The sequence below is a fragment of the Vombatus ursinus genome, unplaced genomic scaffold, assembly GCF_900497805.2.
Source record: "Vombatus ursinus unplaced genomic scaffold, bare-nosed wombat genome assembly UNPS02014773.1, whole genome shotgun sequence".
NCBI classification, from domain to species: domain Eukaryota; kingdom Metazoa; phylum Chordata; class Mammalia; order Diprotodontia; family Vombatidae; genus Vombatus; species Vombatus ursinus.
Window position 1 is genome coordinate 36,142,527 of NW_020954551.1, and position 24,877 is coordinate 36,167,403.

The following is a 24,877-nucleotide window of genomic DNA, read 5'->3' on the forward strand; positions in this document are numbered from 1 at the left end:
TTTAAGGTTAAGACGACTGACATCATGGCTTAGTAAATACCTGACACTTGGAACTGATTATTATTTTCTTAAATACTGTATTTCAGGTGGGGTGGAACCAAGATGGTGAATTAGGGGGAGCCAGCTAGATAAATTCTCCCAATATTCCCCTCCAAACACCTTTAAAATAACATCTCAAATCAAATTTTGGAGTGGCAAAGCCAATAAAAAGTTGGAGTGAGATATTTTTCTGGCCTAAGAAAGCTTAACAGGTAGGTAGGAGAAGTCTGTAACACTGGGGTGGAGGTCTGTCTGGAGCCCACACACTTGGTGGTGGTGGTGGTGGCGGCGGCGGCAGCAGCAGCTTTGGAGGCTCTCAGCCCAGAGATGATGACGCAATCTGACAAGAGCTCAGAGACAGATGAGAGGGAACCCTTGCCTGCGCTGGGTACAACTCTATTGCCCTTACCCAGTTCTGGGTTACAGTCCCAAGACGGAGAGGAGCACTGATGGTTGGTCACAAGGGAGCAGTGGCCCTGGTCACAGTTCCAAAGCAAAGAGGAGGGCTAGCGTGTGCAGCTGCAGGGCACTATGTCAAAGATCAGGAGTGCAGTAACTATACCCCTCAGCTATCACAAAACTGACTAGATTGTAAAGCTCCTGTAGGGACCAAATTCCTGGAGCACATAAACAGTGCCTAACTTATTACCAGAACACCACAGCACCAAGAAATAACTTTGTCATATAAATAGTAGGTGTTTAGTATTTGCTGAATGAATTAATAAAACTGGATTCCTGAAGAGAAATATGACTTCAAAGATAAGAGATCAATAGTCATATTCTAATTTTTAAAAATTATTCATTCTTCCTGAAGTTTTTATTTAACTGATTAAACCAGAGTAATAGATATCATCAGAGAAATGTTTGACCAGAAAGATGGATTAGTCATACAGTAAAATGAAGGTCAACTGCTGGATAGCCCACACACACCAATGACATCTTACAGTAGTAAGAAAAATTGAGCAAGGCCTCTATCAAACATGTTGGGTAGATCCCCAAGGCAAACTCATGGAAGGACATGGATAGGATGGGCAGGCCTGAAGTTGCCATCTCCAGTGATGACATGAGAGATCTATCTAAATGCTAATTAATAACTGTTTCTTCTCCATATACAGAACAGAACAGAGTTACAAATTTAGTAAAGAAATTATAACATGTAAAGGACAAACCACAGTGAAAATTTTTCAGTTTTATGCCCTTGTTGAAAATCAACACAGCTCTCTTTATGTGTAATAGTGAAAAACTAGAAAAAAATCCAAGTGTCTAATGATTGTGGAACGGTTAAATAAATCATGCATATTGATAGAGTGGAGTACTACTGTGCTGCAAAAAGGGGCAAATGGGAAGACCATAAAGAGCTATGGGAAAACCTAGACAAAAAGATGTAAAGAAAATTCAGCAGAACACCACCACATACACATTAACCACAACCAAATAACTTTCAAAAACACCATAAAAGCAATGGACCTTTACAAGCAGAAGAATTCTTTAACGGGAAATTGAACATATATATTATTATTGTTGTTGTTATTACTTTCTTCAAATTTATACTACATTGTGGTTTTAAAATCAAAACAGAAATAATTTGAATTTTAGAGTCTTATTTGGAGATTTATTCCATATATGGTTCAATGATTCTTCAATACAGAGAATGCTGAGTCTACTATTTTAAGAATATCAATCCTGATTAAAATCGTCCTAAATGAGCCATCTTAAATGAGTCCACACTCTATTAAATCTTGCTTAAGTAAGTTTAAATATGAACCATTCAAACGACAAAAAGCCAAGCACTGAAAGATACTTATTTGCTTTATTTTGCTCTCTGTGTACTTCCTTGGTAGAGAATGATCTAACAAACAATTCTGAGCGGGGTGAGCTGGCCAAGCCTTGGTACCTGCTTGGTAAAGTAAGTTATTGCTCACTCTGGGCTATAGTTTTGCCAGCTGCAAAGTGAAGAGCCTGGACTCTAAGCTCTTTAAGGTCCCTTTTGGTTCTAATGCCCGAGTTTACAAGTGCATATAAACGTATGCTCCCATCACTGGCCTAGGTGAAAAAACCCTGCGAAAGGAATCCATTCAGAACCAACGTCATGACCACTTCATGCTTCTGTACTTGAGGGGCCCGGGACTTCATGGGGATGGGCTCTCCCTCCATATCTTAGTAAATGGTCTTCAAGGGAAGCTGTGGCCAAAAAAAGTCATCACCCTACAGCCCTCCAGGTGACGGGCCTCTCTGAGCTAAGCTAGGCTGGTCCTAGGACAAGAGACACACAGTCTATCATGAGGCCTGTATCTGAAGTCTTTCCAGTTTGGTAGGTTTGTCAGGACCCTGTGCTCGGTGGGCAGAGCCTCCAAGAATCCAGAGTCACCTACATATCACAATGAGACAAGACTTTTTTTTTTTTTAACCAGGAGAATGGTTACATAATAACTTATTCTTACACACCATGGGCCTATTGCAGATTAGGGTTGGTAGAGGGCTTATGCTCAGTTGGTTAGTCTTCTCATTGGTCAGATGAAGAGGCTAAGATCCAGAGAGATTAAAAGATTTGTCTGAAGTCACATGACAAGTTAGAAGAGTTAGGACTAGTGTCCAGACTGCCTGACCCCCAGTCCACATGTGCCTTTACCTCTGCTGGGCTCAGTCCTCAGTGACATTAACTTGAGAATTGTTTTACTCAATGGGAGTGAGAAGAGAGATTCAGGAACCAGGACAGTTGGTCCATGGAACCTGAGGGTTCGTCCTTTACTTGGGCCTAACGTATGAATTCTCTTCTTTGGTACGTCTGTGATCTCACTGGCACAGGTGGTACTCCTTCTAACAGTACATATGGCAAACTAGTCACATCTTTTCATCTTGAAACATAAAGAACTGATAGAAAGTAACTAATATCACTCCTTTCTTTTGAAGAAGACAATGTATTATAGTTTACCTAGCAGCAATGTTTAGGGATCATCACATTCTGCTTTAAAGAATTTAGAGTTTTGTTTGTAAATGTTTTTGTAACTTATAAGTATGTAAGTATTTTTTAAAAAATATGGTGGTATAACACACTTCACATCCTGATCATTAGCAGCAAACCCAAATTAGAGATAATAGTTAGCATTTATATAGCACTTTACAGTTTGCAAAGCAATTCACAAATATCTCATTTTATCCTCACAACCCTGTAAGGTAGTCACAATTATCTGGATTCTATATTTAAAAACTATTTGTAGTCACTAATTTTATTATCATAACCTTGGTTACTAATGCTCTGGTTATCTTGACTACTCAAATTCCCAAGTTTTACTCAATATCCATGAATTGTGCTGCCACAATAACATCTATGAATATAAGTGGATATTGCTTAATTTGCATGCACTAGGCTGAGAAAGACTGACCATCAAATAATTGTGAGCCATTTTTTAATGGACTTATTTAAAGACTGATTCTCAACTAACAGAAACCAAGTGATCCATCAGCAATGTGATCAATTTCAACCAATTTCCAAGGTTCCTTACACTTCCTGAACGGACACTGACTGTAGCTGACATGGAGAGCAAAGGAGGCAGAGTTGTGTAAATGCTCATCTGCCATTACAACTTTTGCCTTTAAAGAAGCCTCTCATGTATCCAAGAATTGTCTGGGAAATGCTGGTTTAGGCTAATTTCCAAATGCAATGAAGGGTGGTTCTTCATAGCGTCCCTGATAGATGGACATAAATCTTTGAATACGTCTAATGAGGGAGTTCACTAACTAACAACAAGTCCATTCTCTTTCTAAAAAAAATATATTGAATGATTATATTACAATCTGTAACAGTGCTAGGAGTACCCACACCAGTGAGACCACAGAGCCATCTGAATATGCTGTCACGTGATGAAAAATGCTATCCAATACTTCCCGAGAAAGAACTGATGAACTCTGAGTGCAGATTGAAGCCAACTTTCTTCCCTTACTTTATGGTTCTTGCTTTTTTTTTTTTTTTTTTTGCAACATGGCTACTATGGAAGCATGTTCTGCATAACTTCACATGTATTATGGGTATCATACTGTTCGCCTTCTCAGGCTCTGCCAAGTCCTACCAAGCTGGAGAGACCCATCACCAGGCGGGGAAAGGTGATACATGTCAGGCCACCTACTGTGTCAAAGACAGGCTGTGATCCACCCATGTGGAAGGAACACCCAGACTGAAGTACAGTCACGCTACCTCGAGCTGGCCTTGATTTTGCTTGTACAACACCTGGGGGTTCTGGACGAGAATCTGACCATACAGCTCACGAAAATGAGGAATGTTGGGCTTCACAATGTTCACCACCTTCCCTTTCTCCTCTCCCATCAGCATCCGAAAGTCACCTAGTCAAAACAAAAGGAAAAAGCCCTCAAAGCAAAAATCAAGGCTGCAACACATAAAACCTCGGTGTTCATCTTCACATCCACCCTGAGGTTTCTCTACCAAAACAAATCCTTCCTTCTCTGGCTGAAAGAATGGTCAAAGTACAAGGAGGATGAAGATTAGAAGGGGCTAGCTGTGTGACCCTGGGCAAGTCACTTAACTCTGTTGCCTCAGGGGGAAAAAAAAGACTAAAAGGGGAAGGGAAGATCAGTGCAGTGAATGACTGTGCCCCCTACCCAAACTCTGAAATCAATGGCCCAACCAATAATACTGAATTCTAAGTGCTCTTCTTTTTCTTTCCCCTTCAGTCTGCAAAACAAAACCACAAAGTTTCCATAAAGAAAAGAGCTCAGACTTCACAGGACATACTTTTTTTAAAGCAACATTTAAAACTAAAATAACTAATGTCCTAGAAGAGTGAATGAAGGCAGAGGTAGGAAGACATTCTATATTTAAAGAGCTGGAATCATTTTCTGTAAACTGCTGCAGGGCAAAAAAGCTTAGTGATGTGTGGCTCAGCTACCAACAAATGTCACTAAGAAAGCATGGCTTAATTAATGGTCTTCTCTGAACCAAATAAATGAAGGAGCCTACAGACAATGTTGACCATTAGTAAACATAAGATGCAGTTTTTCATTTCCAGAGACCCACAGGCAACCAAAGGTAGTATCATTGAAATACTGAAAACTGGTGTTTACGCTTCAATTGTACTGTTACCTCTCCATTATTCATACTAGGAAAATCCCCAACTACAAGACACATGGCAATCTAAAAGCCCAATCATATGCAATTTGGGAATGTACCCAGACAGACACTCAGCAGCGTTCATACAGACATTCAGAGAGATTCATGTTTAGCTCACCTTGTGACTCTGCCTTAGGTGGGGACAGGAAAGTCAGTGTTTTTCATTATCATGACAGATAAGCAATGAGTGGCTAGTTTTTCTGAGTTTATTTTTTTATGTTCCGATAGTTTTACTACATCTCTATCACTCAAAACTGAAACAGTTCAGGAAAACATAAGCTAGCATGGCAAACTAATTGTCATCTGGACAAAGCCAATCTAAACCAGGGTTTCTAGCAAAGCTTGAAGCATTGCCTCATCTTACTTAAAAACATTCCTACTGCTCTAGAGAGGACACCAAGTGTGGGAGGGACTCGGGAAAGAAATGGTTGATGAGAATATCAACATGGTTTGGAGTCAGTTTTTCTTTCCCTTTCTCATGGTATATGGGAATGCAAAAAACTAAAAGCTCTTTTTGTGAGGAAAGGCTTTCACTTGTGTCAGCTCTAGAGGGAATGAATTCCCTGCTGATTTACTGAGCCTGCTATGGCAAAGTACTCTTCCATCATACCCTAAAAATGACTAATTAAAAAGTAACCTCTGGGAAAAAAAGGCTTCATTTGGGAGCTTAGCAAAGGCTCAGCTTTGCCAAAAAATACAAATTTACTAAGAAACACTCTGTAAAACAGATGCTCAGTTCAGAATAAGTCAATTAACTGCAGCATCTGAAGTGTCAAATGGGATGATGAGACAGAAAGAGGCAGCACAGCAGCGGATAAGTGCTGGGTTTGAGTCAGGTTTGAGTCAAAGCCCTGCCTTGTGGCCTGGGGCAATCCACCTTAACTCTCTGGGCCTTGTTGCTCTAAAGTATCTTAGAGTTCTAGGTCTATGAGTCTAGAAAACAAACTGTCATCAAGGTGAAAAAGAATGTGTTTCTCTAACTTCTAAGATCACTCAAATTCAGAGATGTGGACATGTTTGCACATTGGGATGTGCCCTCTCCCAGGCAATGGTTACTCCCCTGGCCCCTGAACACAAAGCTGAGAGCTTCTTGTTTTGTCTCACTCCTAGAAAAGGCTTAGAATCTGCAACCAGAGTAAATCTGTTCTCTAACCTGACATGAGAGCCATTCCTGTGCAACCTTAAGGTTCCATACAATAGCAGTAGTGATGACAGTCCTGGTCAAATGCATGTGGCCACCCTGATTTCTGGTCATCTAATTTGACCCAGGTTTCTGTCTTTAACACTATCAATGTCACTCTAAGATAGCTTTTGTTGTTGTTTTTTTTTTCAGCCTAGAAAGGTATAAAAGTATAAGTTACATAAGACATCAGTGCTTCTGGATTCTGGGAGATGCCAGAAGCAACAGAAGACACACACCCATGTTTCATCCGCCTGCCCCACATGAATTCAGACTGGGCTTATTGCAACTAAGGTAGGAAAGCATGAGAGCTGGACACCTATGTATGCTGTTGTGGGGCCCACAACAGAAGGCTGCCCCCAGGGCAACTGTCCTCAAGGAGCTTATTCTCTAGGTGGAGAGATCACACAGAATTGTGGCATTTAGAGCTGAAAGGGCCCTTGGACACCATCAAGTGCAGCCACCTCATTTTATTGATGAGGAATGTGTGCTAACATATGAAACTGTGAGCAATAGCTCTAATAATCGAGAAGTCAGGATAATTAGAAGCTAATCTGTGGGGGGTACACCTTATATGTGCTTGAAGAGGAATGAAAATGAATGGGGTCTAACTGAAACCGAGCCCATTTGGAAGACTTCACTTAGGAGGAGGAGCCTGAATGGCCCTTAAAAGGCATACAGGTAGGTAAGTAGGTGGAAGGGAAAGAGGTTCTCTAGAATGGAGGCCCCAGGATTTGGAGCTAGGAGGGACATTATCTATCATCCTGGGTTCAAATCCCAGAGAAGAGAAGTCTTCCCAACCCTCACTCCTTCAAAGATCGTTAGTGACTCCCTCCTGCCTTGGGGCTAAAATACAAAACCTGCCACCTACTTTTCCAGACTTATTCTGTGTTACCCCTCTTTTCCAATTAAACAGGCCTACTAGCTGTATAACATTTTGCCTCCTGCCTTGCTGCTTGGGTGGTGGTCCCCCTACACTGAGAATTTACTACCTTTTCAATTCTATCTCACAGAATCCTGAACCTCTTTTAAAGTCAAGCTCAGGTACCACTTTCTATATGAGGCTGGTTCCTGATCTTTCTCGTGAAATTACCTTGTATATATTTATTTAAGCCCAGGTCTCCTGACTCCAAAGCTAAAGACCACCCAACCACACCACACTGTAACCAGAGGCAGGGGAGGGAAAAGAACAAACATTGATTTATATAGCTCCTACTATGCGGCAGGCACCGTGCTAAGCACTTGACAAATAATCAAAGGATTATTTGATTCTCACAACAATTCTAGGAGGTAGGTGCTGTTATTATCATCCTCATTTAACAGTTAAGGAAACTGAGGCAAAAGTTAAATGACTTGTCTAAGTTCACAGAGCTTAGTGTCTGAGGCTAGATTTAAACTCAGATCTTTCTGCCTCCAGGCCCACTGCTCTATACACTGTGTCATCTGGGTGGCCTCCAAATCAAGGAGAAAGGTATGTAGGCAGGATGTGTGTAAGGGAGAGTAAGACAACCACAAGAACCAAGGGGATGTGTTGCAGTAATGGGAAACAAGGATGGAAGAGGCACGGTCCCTGATGATGGGTATGCACCGATAGGAGGGGAATGCAGATGCAGCAGCACGTAGGGGGAGAAGGGTGATGAAGCCACAAGCCGCTGCAGCCCAAGGTTGGGGAGGCACCTGAAGAGTTGAGACAGCTCCACCGAGTCTAGGCCTCGCTCACCTGCCTGGCAGCGAGCACGCACTAACCGGAGTAGGAGAGGCCGGCGATCTGCACAAAGAGGTCTTCCTCGGAGAAGCTTTCTGGGAGCATGAGAAAAGCTGCTGTGACGGCACTCTCCAGGTTTGATTCCAGGGCTGCCCGGAGCGCAGTGTCCTCCTTCAAGCTCAAGATTCTCACCTGAGGATGGACAAGGGCACAAGGGCTGTTGATGTGGGTCTGTGTCTCTCCTTCCTCCTCCCCCTCTTGCTCCTTTCTTCAGGACCCGGAAGCTTGTTTCTTTCTTCCCTGAACTCTGCCTCTCCCACCCCACCCCTTTCACTGGCTGTACTTCTACACCAACCAGTGTGAGAGCAGAAGTTCAGAAGAAACCGCAGACAATTAGGACAGTTGTAAAGTAATGTGAAAAATGTATTACATATTTTATAAAAAGCAAGCAGTGTGGGGCAGCTAGGTGGCACACTTGGAGTCAGGAGGACCTGAGTTCAAATCTGGCTTCAGACACTTGACACTTACTAGCTGTGTGACCGTGGGCAAGTCACGAGACCCTGATTGCCTCAAAAAAAAAAAAAAAAAAAAAGCAAGTAGTATGAAATGGAGATACAGGGAATCCTCTTTTTATGTTCTGCTATGTGCCATGGCAATGATCCTTTTTTGGTGTTTACATTCAAAATAAAATTTTCAAAGAGCAGTAAGATATAACCAGTATGACATCCCTTAAGTTACATCCTCAAACAAGCAGTGTGGGATTGGTCAAAGTTCTGAATTTACAAAACAGCAAGTGGCACCACAGAGGAGAGAGAACACTTGGACCGAAGTGAGACTGAAATACAAATCGTGCCCCCACACTTCATAGCTGTGTGATTATGGTTAAGTCACTAACCTTGGTTTGCCTCAGTTTCCTCATCTGTAAAATAGGGATCATAACAGCACCAACCACCTTGGGCTGTTGTGAAGACCCAATGGGGTAATATTTGTAAAGTGCTTTGCAAACCTTAAAGTGCTATGTAAATGCTAGCTACTACTATTCTCATTTTGGTTTGTTTTTGCTTTTTGGTGAGGCAATCTGAGTTAAGTGACTTGCCCAGGGTCACACAGCTAGTAAGTATCAAGTGTCTGAGGCTGGAATTGAACTGAGGTTCTCTCAAGTCCAGGGCCAGTGCTCTATCCACTGTGCCACCTAGCTGTTCCAAGCCATTATTATTCTCAAAAACCCTCACCTGATCCTTCCATCCCTGCTCACCATCATTCTATCACTCTTCTTCCCTTTGGAGCTACACTTCCACCTACAACAGGTGCCTCCGCTTTCACTCATCTCTTTCTTCCTAACCCCTCACCATCTGGCTTCTGATCCAGTCATTCTACTGTAGCTGCACTCTCCAAAGTTACCAGTGATCTCTTAGTTGCCCAATCTAATGGCCTCTTCTCAATTCTCATTCTCCCTGACCTCTCTGCAGCCTTGGACACTGTCGATCACTCTCCCCTCCCTGATACTCTCTTTCTCTGTAGGTTTTCCAGATACCCTCTCCTGGTTCTCCTCCTGCCTATCTAGCTCCTCCATGGTCTCATTTGCTGGATCCTCTTCTAGATCATGCTCTTCAACCATAGGTGTCCCTCAGGATTCTGTCCTGGGACCTCTTCTCTTTGCCCTCTATATTGCTGACCTTGGTGATCTCATTGGCTCTAGTGGATTTAATTATCAACTCTATGCTAATGATTCCCAGATCTATGTACCTTTCCTGCCCCATCTTCTGCTGACCTCCCACCTCGAATCTCCAGCTGCCTTTCAGATATCTCGACCTGGATGCCCAACATCTTAAACTCAACATGTCCAAAACTGAATTCATTATCTCCTCCCCAAACCCTCTACCCGTCCTATCTTCCCTGTTATTATAGTGGGCAACACCATCATCCCCGTCCCTCAGGCTCACGACCTAGGAGTGATTCTGGATTCCTCACAATCTCTCACCCTCCATGTCTAAACTGTTGCCAAGGCCTGCCGATTTCACCTGTGCAACATCTCTCGAAGAAGCCTCCTTCTCTCTTCTAACACTGCCCCCTCCCTTATGCAGGCCCTCCTCACCCTGCACCTGGATTACGGCAATAGCCTGCTGGTGGGTCTGCCTGCCTCAAGTCTACGCACTCCAATCCTTCCTCCATTCAGCCACCAAAGTGATCTTCCCAAAATGCAGGCCTCACCATGTCACCCTCCTACTCAATAAACTCCAGTGGCTCCCTATTGCCTGCAAGTACAAATACACGATGCTCTGTTTGGCATTTAAAGCCCTTCATAACCTAGCCTCCACCTACTTTTCCACTCTTCTAAGCCTTACTCCCCCAACATGTAATCTTCCATTCACTGACATTAGCCTCTTGGCTATTCCCCAAATGACACCCCATCTCCCGGCTCCAGGCATTCTCTCTGGCTGACTCCCGTGCCTGGAATGCTCTTCCTTCTCCACTCCCATTACTGATCTCCCAGGATCCCTTTCAGTCCCAACTAAAATCCCACAGGAAGCCTTCTCCAATCTCTCTTCGTTCCAGTGCCCTCCCTCTGTTAACTGTTTCCTTTTTATTCTGTATAGAGCTAGCTGTGAATAGATTTGTCTGTATGTTGTCTCCCCTGTTAAGATTGTAAGCTCCTCGAGGGCAGGGATTGTCTTTTTTTTTTTTAATTTTCATATTAGTCAAGTTGTAAAGAAGAATTAGAACCAATAGGAGGAACCACAAGAAAGAAACAAAAACAAAACAGAAGAAAAAAAGGGTAAATAACATGCTTCAATCTGCATTCAAACTCCAAAGTTCTTTCTCTGGATGTGGACAGCATTTTCTATCAAGAGACTTTTGGAGTTGTCTTAGATCCTTGCATTGCTGAGAAGGGCTAAGTCTATCAAAGTCAGTCATAGCACAGTGTGGCTGTTACTGTGTACAATGTTCTCCTGGTTTTGCTCACTTCACTCAGCATCAGTCCATTGAAATCTTTCTAGGCTTTTCTGAAGGGACTGTCTTTTGTATGCCCAGAATTTTGCATAGTGCCTGGCACATAGCAGGCACTTGATAAATGTTTACTCAATGAATTATTTAAAACAAAACAAAACAAAAAACAACCTTTCATTTTGAAGCTAGACCCTGTCATTCCTACAGTAAAGAAGAATCAAATTAATTAAGATGACCAAGATTGTGATTAGATGTCAAATTCCCCCATCCAAGGCCAACAGGAGATCAATCCTATCATTAAGACAAGATCTTATCAATAATGCTAATGAAAATGATTTCCATTTTTAAACAATGAAAAAGAAGAAATTATAAGGTACCTCATATCAAAAACTGACATGGAAAACAGATAGAGAGACAATTTAAGAATCATTGGACTACCTGAAAGCCATGACTAAAAAAAAAAAATAAAAGAACTTAGACATAGTTCAAGAAATCATAAAAGAAAACCACCTAGGATCTCTCAGAAGTGGCAGGCAAGTAGAAATAGAAAGAATTCCCTAATCACTTACTTGAAAGAAACCACAAAACAAAACTCCCAGGAAAGTTATAGACAAAATTCAGAACTTCCAAGCCAGATAAGAAATACTACAAACAGCTAGAATGAGTTAAAACACTGAGGAGCCAGTGAGGATCACACAGATTTGGCAGCTACCACTAAAAAAGGAGTGGTGACCCTGGAAGAAGATATTCCAAAAGGCAAAAAGATAGGTTTACACCAAGAATAACTTACTTGGCAAAAGTGAAGATAATCCTACAGGGGAATATGGACCTTAAAACAGAATACTTCTAAATCTTTCTGATAAAAGATCAGAGCTGAGCAGAAACTCTGAAATGCAAACAAAGGAGTTCAGAAAAATAGTCAAAAATGTCTGAGCAATTAGAAGGGACTACACAAGGATGGAGTGTTTGTACTTTAATGAGGAAGCAGTGACAAGCATCAGCTCAGAAGCCCATTGTCAACAAGGGTTAAAGAGGAAATTCAAGGAAACAAAATGCTTTCAAGGGGGAAAAGAATCCACTAGTCAAGGAAGGAAGGGGCTCAGGGTGGAGAGGGTAGGACTTACAGGCTCACATAAAATGGGCATAAAAGTAAAAGGCTACATAAATCAGGAGGAACAGGCGGCCTGGCTTCACTTTTATTTGAACTTGTCATAGGAGGGTAGAAAACACAGATACAGTTTGGTATAAAAATATATAGAATTTTTTTAAAAGAAAAAAATTGTTTTACAATAATAAACTACTGCTAGATGGCAGAGTGGATAAAGCACTGGACCTGGAGTCAGAAGTTCTGAGTTCCAATAGTGCCTCAAATAACAACTGTGTGACTCTGGGCAAAGTAACTTAACCTTAGTTTCCTCATAATATGAAATGAAGATAGTAACAGTACCTACCTCCTAAAGTTGTGAGAATGTTTGTAGAGTGCTTTATAAACCTTAAAGAGCTAGACAGTTGAAATGTTAGCTATTATTGTTATTACATTACTTGCCCTTTCCTGAATTTGGGACCTGGGATTTCACTGACATAGATACTCCCTTCACTGACTCAAATCACAATCCTCTCAATATCTTAGTAAACAGATTGCAGGAGTTAGTGTGTTTGAAAAAATTCAACTTAGACTGAAGGATGACCTTCTAATGATGAACTTCTCTGAACTTTAACTAGACTGAGCCTCTGAGTTCTTTCCCAGGCTTATATTCGAAGCTTTCCCAGTCTGGTGGGGCCTGCCAGAACTTGTACTTTCCTGGTAAAAATTTTGTCACCTACAGGCCACAATGAGACAATCTTAAAAGATACTTATGCAATTACAAGGATTTAAAAGCAACCATTTAACAAATAGCAAAACCAAGTCATAGACTCAAAGTGCCATTTGCCTAAGGACATATGAGTCAGTTGGAAGTCAGGATAACATCCTGTGTTTCCAAATCAGGTTCAGACTCAGAGAATTAGAGCTGGCAGGCTGCTTGGAGGTGGATTCTAACCTTAAACTTTACCTTACAGATGAGTACCCTGTACTCAGACAGAGTGCTGGGGAGGCTTGTTCTAAGTCACACAACTGAGGATGGCACTAGAAGTCAGGATGGCACTAGAAGTCAGACCCGAAATTTGTAATCCCGTTAACTTCCCATGACATCATGCTACCTCTCCTGGTTTCTCTTTTGCCTAGTTCCTCCACAAACTCAATGACACTGAGATATTTAGTCCATTAACATTAGATAAACAAAACAAGGTAGCACTTTTGGGGAGAGGTTTTTTTTGTTGTTGTTGATGTTTAACATTGTTGAACAAACACCCGTTTCTTCTGTAAGTTTTCTTTTGAATTAGGGGTAATCACAAATTTTTTTTAAAGGTTAAGATTGTGAAAAATAAAGCGCCTGTACTTAAAGAGCCAAATTTAGACGACTCTGCCATTGTGTGGATCTCGTTTTTCAATGTTAGGCGAAATGGGAACTTGGCCTACCAACACTGCCATGTGGTGTTCAGAGTGAAAAGCCAGTGACCTCCTGAGGTGCTGTCCAGGAGGCCTAGGAAAAACCCGAGTTCTCCTATTTGTGAATAGCTATTTGTATCTCATTAGAGATGTCCTGACCTGAACTGCCTGGGGAACGCTGAAGAACATCTCTGTGGGAGGGTGGGACTACTCTACTTGGGGCTATTTTAAAAAATGAACTAAGAGATGGGTGTGCACGTCTGAACACAGGAAAAGGGAAAAGCCACACGTGGTTTCCTCTTCAACCTTGTTACGTGAAGAGCTTGGCTCAAAGGGCAACAATGCTTCAGTCATCAAGACCACTAAAGCCCGAGCCCCAGTGAGTGTCCAATTCCTAACCACTAAGCAAACAGCTTCACTGCTCAGGACTTTTCCATTTAGACCATGAGCAAAACTGCACAAGATTCTAATTGTGAAAGACAAAAGCTTTACTAAGGGAGGATTTTAGGGTTAGATGGGATCTCAGAGACCATCTAGAAGACTGAGGAAGAGAGAGAAGAAATAACAGTCAAGGTCCCATTGCTGGGTGGAGAGAGAATCTTGACCTGAAGCCCTGGTCTCTTTACTCCGCAACTCTTACCACTCTCGGGGACGATGCTCTTTGTATTTATTACTGAGACTTTTCTATCTAAATCAGGAAAATCACAAAAGCTACATATTATCAGGTAAAAGAAGGAAAATGTAACTCATTAGATACACAGTTGAATGAATGAATTTAACTGGACTGGAGTCCTAAATGGGAATGTCCCTTTATAATGTCTGGATCTTAGAATGATAATTAGAGTAGACAAAGTCTTCTTGGGGCTCAAAAATTTTGATTCTATGAAATATCTAGCACTTGAAGAAGTCGTTTCAGCAGAAGTAATATGTCAAAAAAGTTATTTTGGGAAAAAAACATTTCCCATTATAGAAAAAAAAAACCCATAAATCTCCCAAAATTAAAAAACCAGACAAATTAGGTTATGATTCTTCACATTAGTGAAGGATTGATTTACAAAAAGATTCAACACATTTTTTTGAACATTTAAATTTGTTTATATTTTTTTCCTGACAAAAAGGACAGCAGGCTGAGAAATTTCAGGCTAGTATAAGGAACCCTTGCCAAAAGAAGACCAAGCAAAAGCAAAAATAAACCATCTCTGAAATTAGAATCAAAGGGCAAAATGTGTTTTAAGCAACAAAATCCAATTCAAACCTTGCTTTTCTAAAACACTTGATTCTGTTCAACCAGATGCTTCCAGACATGTCTTTTTATATTTTACATTTCCAAAGCTACCAAGCCTCCTATCTATTCAACAAGCTCTAAGTCAAGAATCTTTTGGAGACAGCAGAATCGTTTGAGCCAAAACAGCTGAATTCAATCTCCTTCCTCTCACAAAGAACTGCAAGCAAGCCTGTCTTTTCACCACCAGCCATGCCCTCCGAAGGTCTAGGTTCCACTTTGGGTGGAGGTCACCAGTCAGCTCAAGCTCCATGTGCTGCCACGTAGGGGCAGGACTCACATATTCAGAGACTCACAGCCATTTTTTGACTCCTTGGGATTGCTCACAATCATTTTCTTCTTTGTAAAGGGATGAATTCTCTTCTAACAACTGAGGAATACTTCTTTTACACTTCGTTTTTATTAATACAAGCTAGCTTCTCTTACTTGTTTGGGTTTATGTTTTTGCTGTACATGTGCAAAGAGCCCGTGACAGGAAGATGTCTATTATCTTCCAAAATAACTGGAAACTGAGTTTAGCCGTGGAGTCAGTCCCACATGCAGCTTTAGGTTGAATCTGCAGGACATACTGTCAATGCTCAGTCCCCTCTTGGATGGATCCTGTGTTATCTGACTGAAGAGAAGCGCAGGCCAGACTGGATCGGGGAGATATCCAGGACACAAGAGATACCAAATGAGCTCGTGACTGCACTCTGGGGGCACCACATCACAAGGCAGAGAGGAGGGAAAAACCCAGGTCAGTCACTGGAGCTGACATGCAGTAAATTCTCAAAGTCTTCCCCACCTCCTACACGCTGGGAGTCTCCCAAAGGACAGGCCAGTGAGGCCACAATACAGCTGCTCTACCAGCAGTCTTCCTCACCTCCTACACCAGGTGAGGCTCCCCTCCAGCTTGGCCTCCTTTCTCCTCCAGCCACGGCTAGGCTTTTCATCTAGTTCTTTCTGCGATTTACATGTTACTGAACCTAAATGAAAGAAAGCTCCATTGACACAGATACTAAGTTACTAGGGCAAATCTGTTGATTTCCCTGAGACACAGGTGGGACATTTCCATGGAATACACCAAGCAGACATGGGAGTGTAGCAGCATCCCAGCCAGGCTCTCTACCCTTTCCCATTTTACAAGCTCTTATGTTCTCTCCTTTGCCCTTAACACACCCTATAGCTTTTATCACATTTCTTTGTTTACCTACCGTAACAATTCCTGCCACTGTCTCCCACATGCAATCCAATCCAATCCAACAAGTAGTTACCAAATGTCTACCATGTCCTGGCCAGTGCTTGCTCCTGAGGCCATGAAGACAAAAACAAAATGATCCCAGGAGGGGGATACAATAGGTTCTCTGGCAAATAAATTCTGGTGGGGGAAGGAGATGCAGAGTCTTTAGGCAGAAGTGGATATAAAAACTCTCTAAGGGCAGGGAGTTTTCCTCTGTGTCCTCATTTCCAGAAATTAGCAGTGCCTGGCATATAGCTGGTGCTTAATAAATGTTCCATGAATTGGTTGTTGAACTGATTACAGAGCCCACCTTTATCAACAAATAAATAGAGAGCAAAGTACTGAAAATGTAGTAACAAAGCTAGGTGGGCCACCTGGATCCCTGGAACTCATTTCTAAGTTTTACAATCAGTGATATTTTCTGGAGAAAGCAGCTTAGTCACTTACCGGCTTTTGTAGACGTCCAGCAACATATAAGGTATTCCAAGTAAGCAGATCGTTAATTAGGGTTTCAGTGCTAATAACCCCATATTTGATAAGCTGTGGGAGAAAAAAGAGCAAAACACAACATTAGCCCGTTCAAAGACAAACTGCATGAGTTGAATCCGTGTTAGTTTCCTGGGACCCTCAAAGCGCCTTGTCCAGATAAACCCCTGACTGTACTTCTAGTCATCTCCAAGCAGAAGGGGCAGCAGTGAAATGACCAGCCCCAGGAATCGTTTGCTGGTTTTTACTTAGAATCTGGGGGTGACCTAGTCCAACCTCAGATCAGTCAGACTTTTTACAGTGGTGGGCGTGGAAACCCAAGGAGATTCAAGGACTTTCCTAAGGTCACAGAGCTAGATATAGAACCCAGGACTCTGAGCTTAGGCCAATTCACCACACTACAGATAGTAATTTTCACGACATTAAAACTTTCACTTACATTCTGCTGAATCTCTGGATTTGCAAATACTTTTCTAGCAAATAAAATTTCCCCTTTATCAGTGCTAAAACATTTGACAATTACAGCCAACCTCATTTCAATGATAACAAGCATAAGCCTTGGCTATAATCCTTCCTAGTTTATATAATGCTATTTTCAGCCACAAATACTTCCAGGCTGTCTTGCTGCACTCATACCCTCATACCCAAAAACATTCTTCTTGGGCTTCCTAAGTCCAAAAAGCAGCCACAAACCTTTGATTAGGAAGTCTATTTTCTTTGGCCCCTAATCTTGTGTACTAGGAATGTAAGCATGGTTGTGCTTATTGGGGCTTGTAAAATTACTTGAAAAGGTTTTCAAATTAAAGATAAGCTTAGGGCAATGTTAATTGTGAAAACAAACTGTCATCCCACGCAGATACGTTTTGAAAACAAATCAACAAAACAGAAATAAGCTGTGAACAGCCTTTCTCCCCCAATGTTGGCTTCCCTTTTTTTAATTTTTATTTATTTCTTTAAATTTTTTTTTTTAGGCAACTGGGGTTAAGTGACTTGCTCAGGGTCACACAGCTAGTAAATGTCAAGTGTTTGGTCTGAGGCCGGATTTGAACTCAGGTCCTCCTGACTTCAGGGCCGGTGCTCTATCCACTGCACCACCTAGCTGCCCCTGGCTTCCCTTTTTTTGTTGTAGGCAGCAGCCACCTGACAAGGTTGCTACGGGGCAAGTGCTTCACATACTTTAAAGCTATCTAGATAAGTGATTATTATAAGTGCCTAACTTAATGTGAAATTACAGGTGCTAGTTTGTGAAGATCTAGAAATGTCTTAACAAAAGTTACACAATGCAAGGGTTGGGATGTACATAAGCTGGTAGAAGTACACCTGAGTAAAGAATGCCTGGGAAGAGAGCTAAAGGAAGTGCACGAATCGAGCGTTAGGCGGTGAACCAAGGACTAAGCCAGCTGGGGTGGACCTGGACAAGCTGAGCAAGGCCAGCTTACTGTGCACAGGCAAAGTGGGGAGGGATGTCTTTGAAAGGGGAAATCAGGAGAACCCTGAGACAGGATTCTGCTTCCTCTGATTGGATGACTGGATGGGGGATGGGGGAGATACTGACAAAGAATGGCTCTAGTTTAGTATGGAGGTAGAAAATACAGAAGGCACAGAGAGAAATGAGACTTCTTGTGTATGTAATGAGCTTCCTTGTATGCTTATTTACAAGGGAGACAAACGATACACTGGTATTCTTAATCTCAATGATGAGTTGAGTGAGATACTGCAGATCAGTTGGGTGGGTGGGCAGGCGGGCATGGAGTAGGGGAGGTTAAAAGGCAAGCTGACATTCTGAAAAACAAAATCCAAGCCAGGGACCTTCCTTAACCTGCTGAGTGGTATAAGTGAACGAGACCAGCATGCCGAACAAGAGGAACAGCCAGTTGTGCTGTTCCTTGGGACAAAGCTTAGTGCTTTGTCCCAAGAGCACAGGGAATATACCTTTTGTCAGTGTAAAAGTCTGGGCTCAGAGACCATGTCATGTTCTAAAAATAATACAAAGAACTCATGTTTACATTGCTCCCTGCCCTTTACATAGTGCTTTCTTTTGAACAAATTTGGGAGGCACGTAGGACAAGTGTCCCTATTTTACAGATGAGGAAACCAAGATCCAGAAGGTAATGTTATGTGTCCATAGTTATACACATGTATGTTAATCATAAACTAATATATATTTCTAGTATAAAGCTGTATTCATATATTTTCATAAATTCATATATGTGAAAACTACTAGAAAAACAGGATTCAATATAGTGTTTGGTTCTATAACAGGCTTTTCAGGACTACCTCTGTTCTATATTAGAGGTACAAAAAAATAATTTCCATTAAGATGATCATCTGTGGCAGAGCTGGAGTCTGATGTAATGGAGAGAAGGAGCCTCAAAGTCAGGAAAACCCAGAGTTCCATTCTGTGTCTGACACATACTGGCTATGAAAAGAGAGAAATGACTTGCTTCAGGTCACACAGGCAGACACAGCAGGATCTGAACCAAATCCAGTGCTCTTGTCGCTAAAGTACAGAATCTTTAAGGGCAGCAGGCTCCAGGGAGCACCTCAGGAGGTGAGAAAGGGCAGTGTGGGCCCCTGTACAGGGTAGGCCAAGGCTCCCTCACCTGCCTAGCCCCTCGTCAATATCAAGGAATGGTGAGAGAAGCAGACTATAGGTACTGTGAAGGGCAGAGAGAGTATATACAACCCAAGAGCGATGGAGGTAATGGCCTTATTGGGTTTATAACATGCCAAGCTGTAGCAGTCTCTAAGCAGAGGTGGAAATCACTATGGAGTGGAGGTGGGAACGCCTTCTGCAAGCTTTTAAAAGGCTCTCAGGCTGGAGACACTCACCTGTAAATTCATCATTGTTTATCTACTGTGACTCAGTGGCTTCTATGCTATTATCCTGGAATGCTAAAGGAGTCTGAGAATGACGGGCTCCTGCAATGGGTCACTGGAAATAGGCAGAAACCAGCAGCAATTAGACACAGCTTTTAGCAACTGTTACGTGGTGGCAAATACACGTATGAAGTGCTTTACACAGGCTCAAGTGCTGTAAGCATCACTTATTATGACAAAGATGGTAGCTACAATATGATCTAGAGCCACATGGGGCTTAAGAGCTCATGTGACAAAGGAGAAAGCTGAGGCCCAAGAGGTGAAGGGGCTTGTCCACGGTCACAGAGGCAAGAGGAGAGCTCAAAGTCGAGCCAAGTTCAATGCCTTCCCGCTGAATTCTGTTGCTTCCATGGAATAGTAAAGTCTTAGTCTTCTAAATTGAACTTGACTTCTCCATTTTGAAAATGCAAAATTTCTCCTTCGGATCATTGACTTAGAGCTGGAAGGACCAGGAGTGCAGAACCTGAGGCCTCAAGGCCACATGTGGCTCCCTAGGTCCTCAAGTGCAGCCCTTAGACTGAATCCGAACTTCGCAGAACAAATCCCCTTAATGAAGAGATTCGTTCTGTAAAACTTGGACTCAGTCAACAGGCTGAACCCAAGGACCTAGAAGGCCACAGGTTCCCCACCACTGCCCTAGTGTCTAGTCCAATCCTCCCACCTTCAAATGAGCTGCTGGTAAAGAGGAAAGAACCTCAAATTGAAAGCCCGGAGACTGGGGTGCTGGTTGTGTCTCTGCCATTAGCTAGCTATATAACCTTGGGCACACCCTTCAGAACAGCAATGTTCTTATCTGTAAAATAAGGGCATTGGATGAAATTATCCCTAAGATGCCTTAGAATTCTACCCTTGTAGACATATTTTAATAGCTGTAAGATGACGAAAAAAGGAGGACTTCTGGAATCACTTCTGATGGCACATTATAGAACACCAGATACCAAAACTATGTCTTCACACTGAAATGACTTTCAGAATGTAATCTCTCTGCAGTTACTCACCTTTAATGCCATTTACAAACTATTTCTCATATAAGCCTTTGGTCACAAGGGACTACTCTGCTTTCTGCCCTTTTGCTCACTACCAAACCTCTCATCTTTCCCTGAAAGGATTCCTGCCTTCAAAAGTGGCCTTGAGGCGGCAGAGAGAATGTACAAAGCCCTGGATCTGGACTCAAAAGCCCTGCCTCCAGTTCCAGTTCTGCTGCTTAACACTGCGTAGCAATGGGCAACAATTATTTAACCTTTTTCAGGATTAGTTCTCTCATTTGTACAATGGAGATAATAACACTTAAACAACTTGCTTCACAGGGCTAAGAGAAAAGAACTTTGAACCTGGTGAGTCCCTCCATAAAAAGACACTATGAAAGCCCTGAAGCTAACAGGTGGCTCAGTCCCCAGCTCTCCTCTTATTCCTGCTGACCTGATATCCCTGCTGCCAGAAGGACCCCCAAGAGCTCCAGCCTCCCTGCTGAGGCCCTCCCTCTTCGACCAGGCCCTCTAGCTGAGTGCTTGGCCTATTGGTTCCTGCCCTAACCTCTCAATCTTAAGACTTCTTAGTCCCTGATCTGTATTCTATGTGAACAGTGCAATTTAGTGCAGAACACCAGGTCTGAAGGAGCCTTGACTTGCAGCTCAAATCAGCTATCTATCTGCTGTCTCTCCCATTAGAATGTGAGCTTCTCAAGGGCAAGGACTGTTTTGCTTTTCTGTTTCTATCTCCAGTGTTTGTAAATAGTAAACATTTAAAAAAATGTTTTTTCACTCATTCAACAATCCATTTCTTCGCATCCGGCTTCTAACACTACTTTGTGACTCTGTACTTCATTTTTCTTATCTGTAAAATGGGGATACTTCTAGCACCTATCTTACAAGGTTATTGTGAAGCTCAAATGAGATAAAGTTCAAAGTGTTTTGAAAATCTTAAAGCACCATATCAATGTCAGCTATTATTGATAAGATATTCTGCTGTCCCTTTGACCCTTGGATGCTGTGCTCCCAGTTTCTGTCTGGCATGGCTGGGTCCCAACCTCAGGGCTTAGGCGTGCCCTGGCTGGCCTCTTTCTGGTTCCCCAGGCTCTGCCTCCCTCGGGACACCAGCTTTCCTGGCAGGACAGTGCTATGGCTTCCTTTGTCCTAATTACAAGCCTTACACTTGCAATGGACGCTTAAGACACATGGGTATGGAGCAAAGCAATGTGGCAGAGGGAAGACAGCTAGACTGGGAGAGGGCCTGGGTTTGAATTCTGCTTCTGTATTTGCTATCAATGAGACCTTGGTCAAATCACCCCCTTTCTGTACCTCAGTTTCCTCATCTTTAAAATAAAGGAAGCTTAAAAATAAATACATAAGAGAGAGTTGGATTAGGGGGCCACTAAGGTCTTTTCTGGTGCTAAATCTCTGCTCCAGTTTCTTGCCACTGGTTGAGGTGCTCTTACTTTATGATTGATATACCCCCCTAGTCCAATGCAAGCTGTCCAAAAGCAAAGATGCCTGTGCTCACATAGGGATTGACCAGTGACATACCAAAGGACCAGGCAGGCATCCCTTGGCTTTGTGTGAACCACAAGGCCCTGGGTGGTGTCCATCTTACCTGTAAAGAAGAAGGAAGGAAGAAAGATTTGTCTTGAAGACAGATACTTTATTTTTTCCAGTTATCTCAACAAATATTTTTAAAAGTGAGGAAACCCTTACAGTATAATAGGAAGACAAAGTAAAAGGCCTAATTCCTTCTCAGTCAGGCCATGTTACCACTTACCCAAACCATAATTGTAGTTAGTGAGTGGAATCAACTCCCTACTTTATTCATAATTTAGCTGGAAATCAGATTTACTGAGTTTTCGCATAACCAGGAATAATGACACTAACGATGCTTAATGCCCACATCAGAAACAGGGCGGGGGTCACTCACCTTACCAGCACACGTTATCATGGTATTGTAGTAGATTCCTGCTCCGTAGTTATTCTGCACTTTCGTGATAACTTTTGGCCCACAAAATCTCAAGAAAGAGTAGTGGCTGCGGTTTTGTTGCAAATTCTTTGAATGCCATGTTACTGGGTCATCTACTGTAAACACGAAGTCCAGCATGAGATTCTGTTAAGAGGAAAAAGAAAGGATCCACGTTGAACGCGAGTTACCTGTGAGAAAAATCTGTTCAGGGCCTTGAAGTGAGACGATCTGGGTTTAAATCCCCAGTAGGCTAACTCTCTGTGTGAGTTTAGAGGCAGCACGGACTGCTGGCTCTGGAGTCAGACCCGGATTCAAATCCAGCCCCTTGATACTTAGTATCTGTGTGGTTTTGGACAGGTCACTTAACCTCTATGGGCCTCAGTTTCCTTTCTTGTCCTTTGTGGATTTACTTTGCTTTTTTGTTCCCTTCCTTTCAGGGTCACAAGGTATTACTTGAGAAAGAGGTTCCCCTAGAACAGCAGCAGTGTCCGACAAAATCAGAATACAGAAGAACCCTCACCTGGTGTCCGGCAATGACCCCCACCCCCTTGACTACCAGATCCCCCTTCTGCAGACTGCACGGGGGGGGGGGGGGGGCTTTTGCTTGCCCCACCAAGATGCGCATTTGCAGGAAGCTTTCCGACCCCGGGAGAAGGGGGCGCGCTGGGGGAGGGGAGGGGGCCGGGCGGGGGGGGCAAAGCCCAACAGCGGGGGGTCTGTGGGTGGACCAGGGCCCCGCTGACCAGACGGCATCAAGGCCGAGCCAAGAACGCGGGCCTATGACCCGGGCTCCTACCGGGGTGACCTCCGGCGTTGAAGCTGAGGGACCCCCGGCCAGGCCTGGGGCTCCGCCCCCTCCCTTCGCCTCACTGGTCCCTCTCGGAGCAATGGGGGCACGGCCGCGCGGGGGCCGGGCCGGCTCACCTTGCGGCTGCCGTTGGGCCCCGCCTGGCGGTACACCCCGGAGCCGTAGGCGAAGGCCAGGCTCAGGTTCTCGGGGAAGTTCGCCAGGATCCGGCGGAACGTCACCTCCGAGATCGGCAGCGACATGACATGGGCCTGGCGGGCGTGCGGCGGCAGCCGGGGCCGCCACGGGCTGAGCAGGCGGAGGACGCAGCGGCCACTGAGCAGGCGCGGCGCCGGCTTCCTCGCCAGCAGGGGGGCGGGGAAAGAGAGGGGGCGGCGGGCGAGAAGAGAGGCGCCGCTTGCCCCGCCCCGCCCCCTGGCGGCCGGAGGATCGCGGCGGCCGGGGCCCTGCGCGGGCCGCCCGGGTTCACTCCGCCCTCCTCCCCCTTCAGTTCCGCTTGGTGGCGCAGCGGAGAGAGCGCCGACCTGGAGGCTGGCGGACCGCAGTTCAGATCAGACATCAGACGCCCTACCGTGGGCAAGTGGCTTCAACCTGTTTGCCTTAGTTTCCTCGTCTGTAAAATCAGCTGGAGAAAGAATACTCCAGTATCTTCCAAAGCGAAGAGCCGGACTGAACAACAGCAAACATTATAAAATAATACCAATACACAAAATAAGTCATATTCATAAATTCAAACCTGACCACAGACATTATTTGTGTGTGACTGGACAAGTCACTTAATTTACCGTCTGCCGGCCTTAGTTTCCTCATTTGCAAAATGGAGATAAATAAAAGTACCTACCTTCCAAGGTGGATATGAGAATAAAATGAGTTCATTAATTTAATTAATACAATTATATGATAATTAATTTAAATTATAGTATATTATAAATAAATCAATTGAAATAAATTTTTAAAATGAAATCAAGTGTTTTGAAAATTAACAACAACAAATAAATACTATTTATAAATTTGTAAAGCACTTTGCAAACCTGTCCAAATGCTAACTTATTAAAGAATAGAAGTTGGGGATGAGCAGCGACTGGGGCTCTTTTTTTGTATCCTCACCATCTGGCACCGAGAGGGTTTGGCACCTATTAGGCTTTTAATGAATGCTTGTTGACTTACTAATTAAAAATTAAAAAAATTATTTTGGGGGGGCGGTAGAGACTTGTAACTTCATTGCTGTGAGGAATTTCTGGCAACTCCCTACTTTAAAACAAGGAGGCAAAAATAAAACCCCATTAGGACCAAGGGGGCTAGGAGGCTAGGAGGGTGGGGGGACAATGGAAGAGTCTCTGGCAGAAGGTCCAGGCTCCTGGACCTCCACCCTCCCTGGCCAAGGCTAGGCACCCCTTTGATCAATGCTGCTACATTCAAACAAGTTTCTTGTTTTCATCTACCTCGGAACCACTGGGGGCACAGTTCTCCTTTCTTCTCCACGAAGAGGCCCTTTATCAACTCCAGACCTGGACACTACAGTGTTCAGTCCTGGGGTTGCCTGGCCTCTCAAGCGAAGGGTACCAGTCTCCCGGCCCCACCCAAATACCCAGGTGACACCTTCTTTAAACTTTAGATTTTGGCTCAAGGCTAGGTGTGCCCAAAGGAGGGGAGTGAAAGAATGCTCAATATATAATGGGGTTAAGATAGGGTACAGGCATTATTTCCTAGACACAAAAGTAGTAATAGCTAATATTTATATAATGCTTTAAGATTTGCAAAATATTTCATGTT

General features: G+C 43.3%; 1 protein-coding gene across 7 annotated transcripts in view; it reads right to left on the minus strand.

The window, feature by feature from the left end:
- Nucleotides 1–23,385, minus strand: part of TAMM41 (TAM41 mitochondrial translocator assembly and maintenance homolog) — a 35,470-nt gene extending 12,085 nt beyond the window's left edge. The window contains exons 1-6 of one of the 7 annotated variants that reach the window (XM_027863980.1): nt 22,258–22,347; nt 21,873–21,939; nt 19,303–19,405; nt 16,432–16,524; nt 8,088–8,238; nt 4,232–4,377 (exon numbers count right to left, since the gene is read on the minus strand). In XM_027863980.1, coding sequence (XP_027719781.1) covers nt 4,232–4,377; nt 8,088–8,238; nt 16,432–16,524; nt 19,303–19,317 — 405 coding nt within the window. In that variant the 5' untranslated portion in view covers nt 19,318–19,405; nt 21,873–21,939; nt 22,258–22,347. Of the gene's footprint in view, nt 1–4,163; nt 4,378–8,087; nt 8,239–15,627; nt 15,726–16,431; nt 16,525–19,302; nt 19,406–21,872; nt 21,940–22,257; nt 22,441–23,220 lie in introns of those variants that run through there. The other 6 variants (XR_003569245.1, XM_027863977.1, XM_027863979.1 and 3 more) reach the window with 6 other exon arrangements.
- Between the last annotated feature and the right edge of the window lie 1,492 nt (nt 23,386–24,877).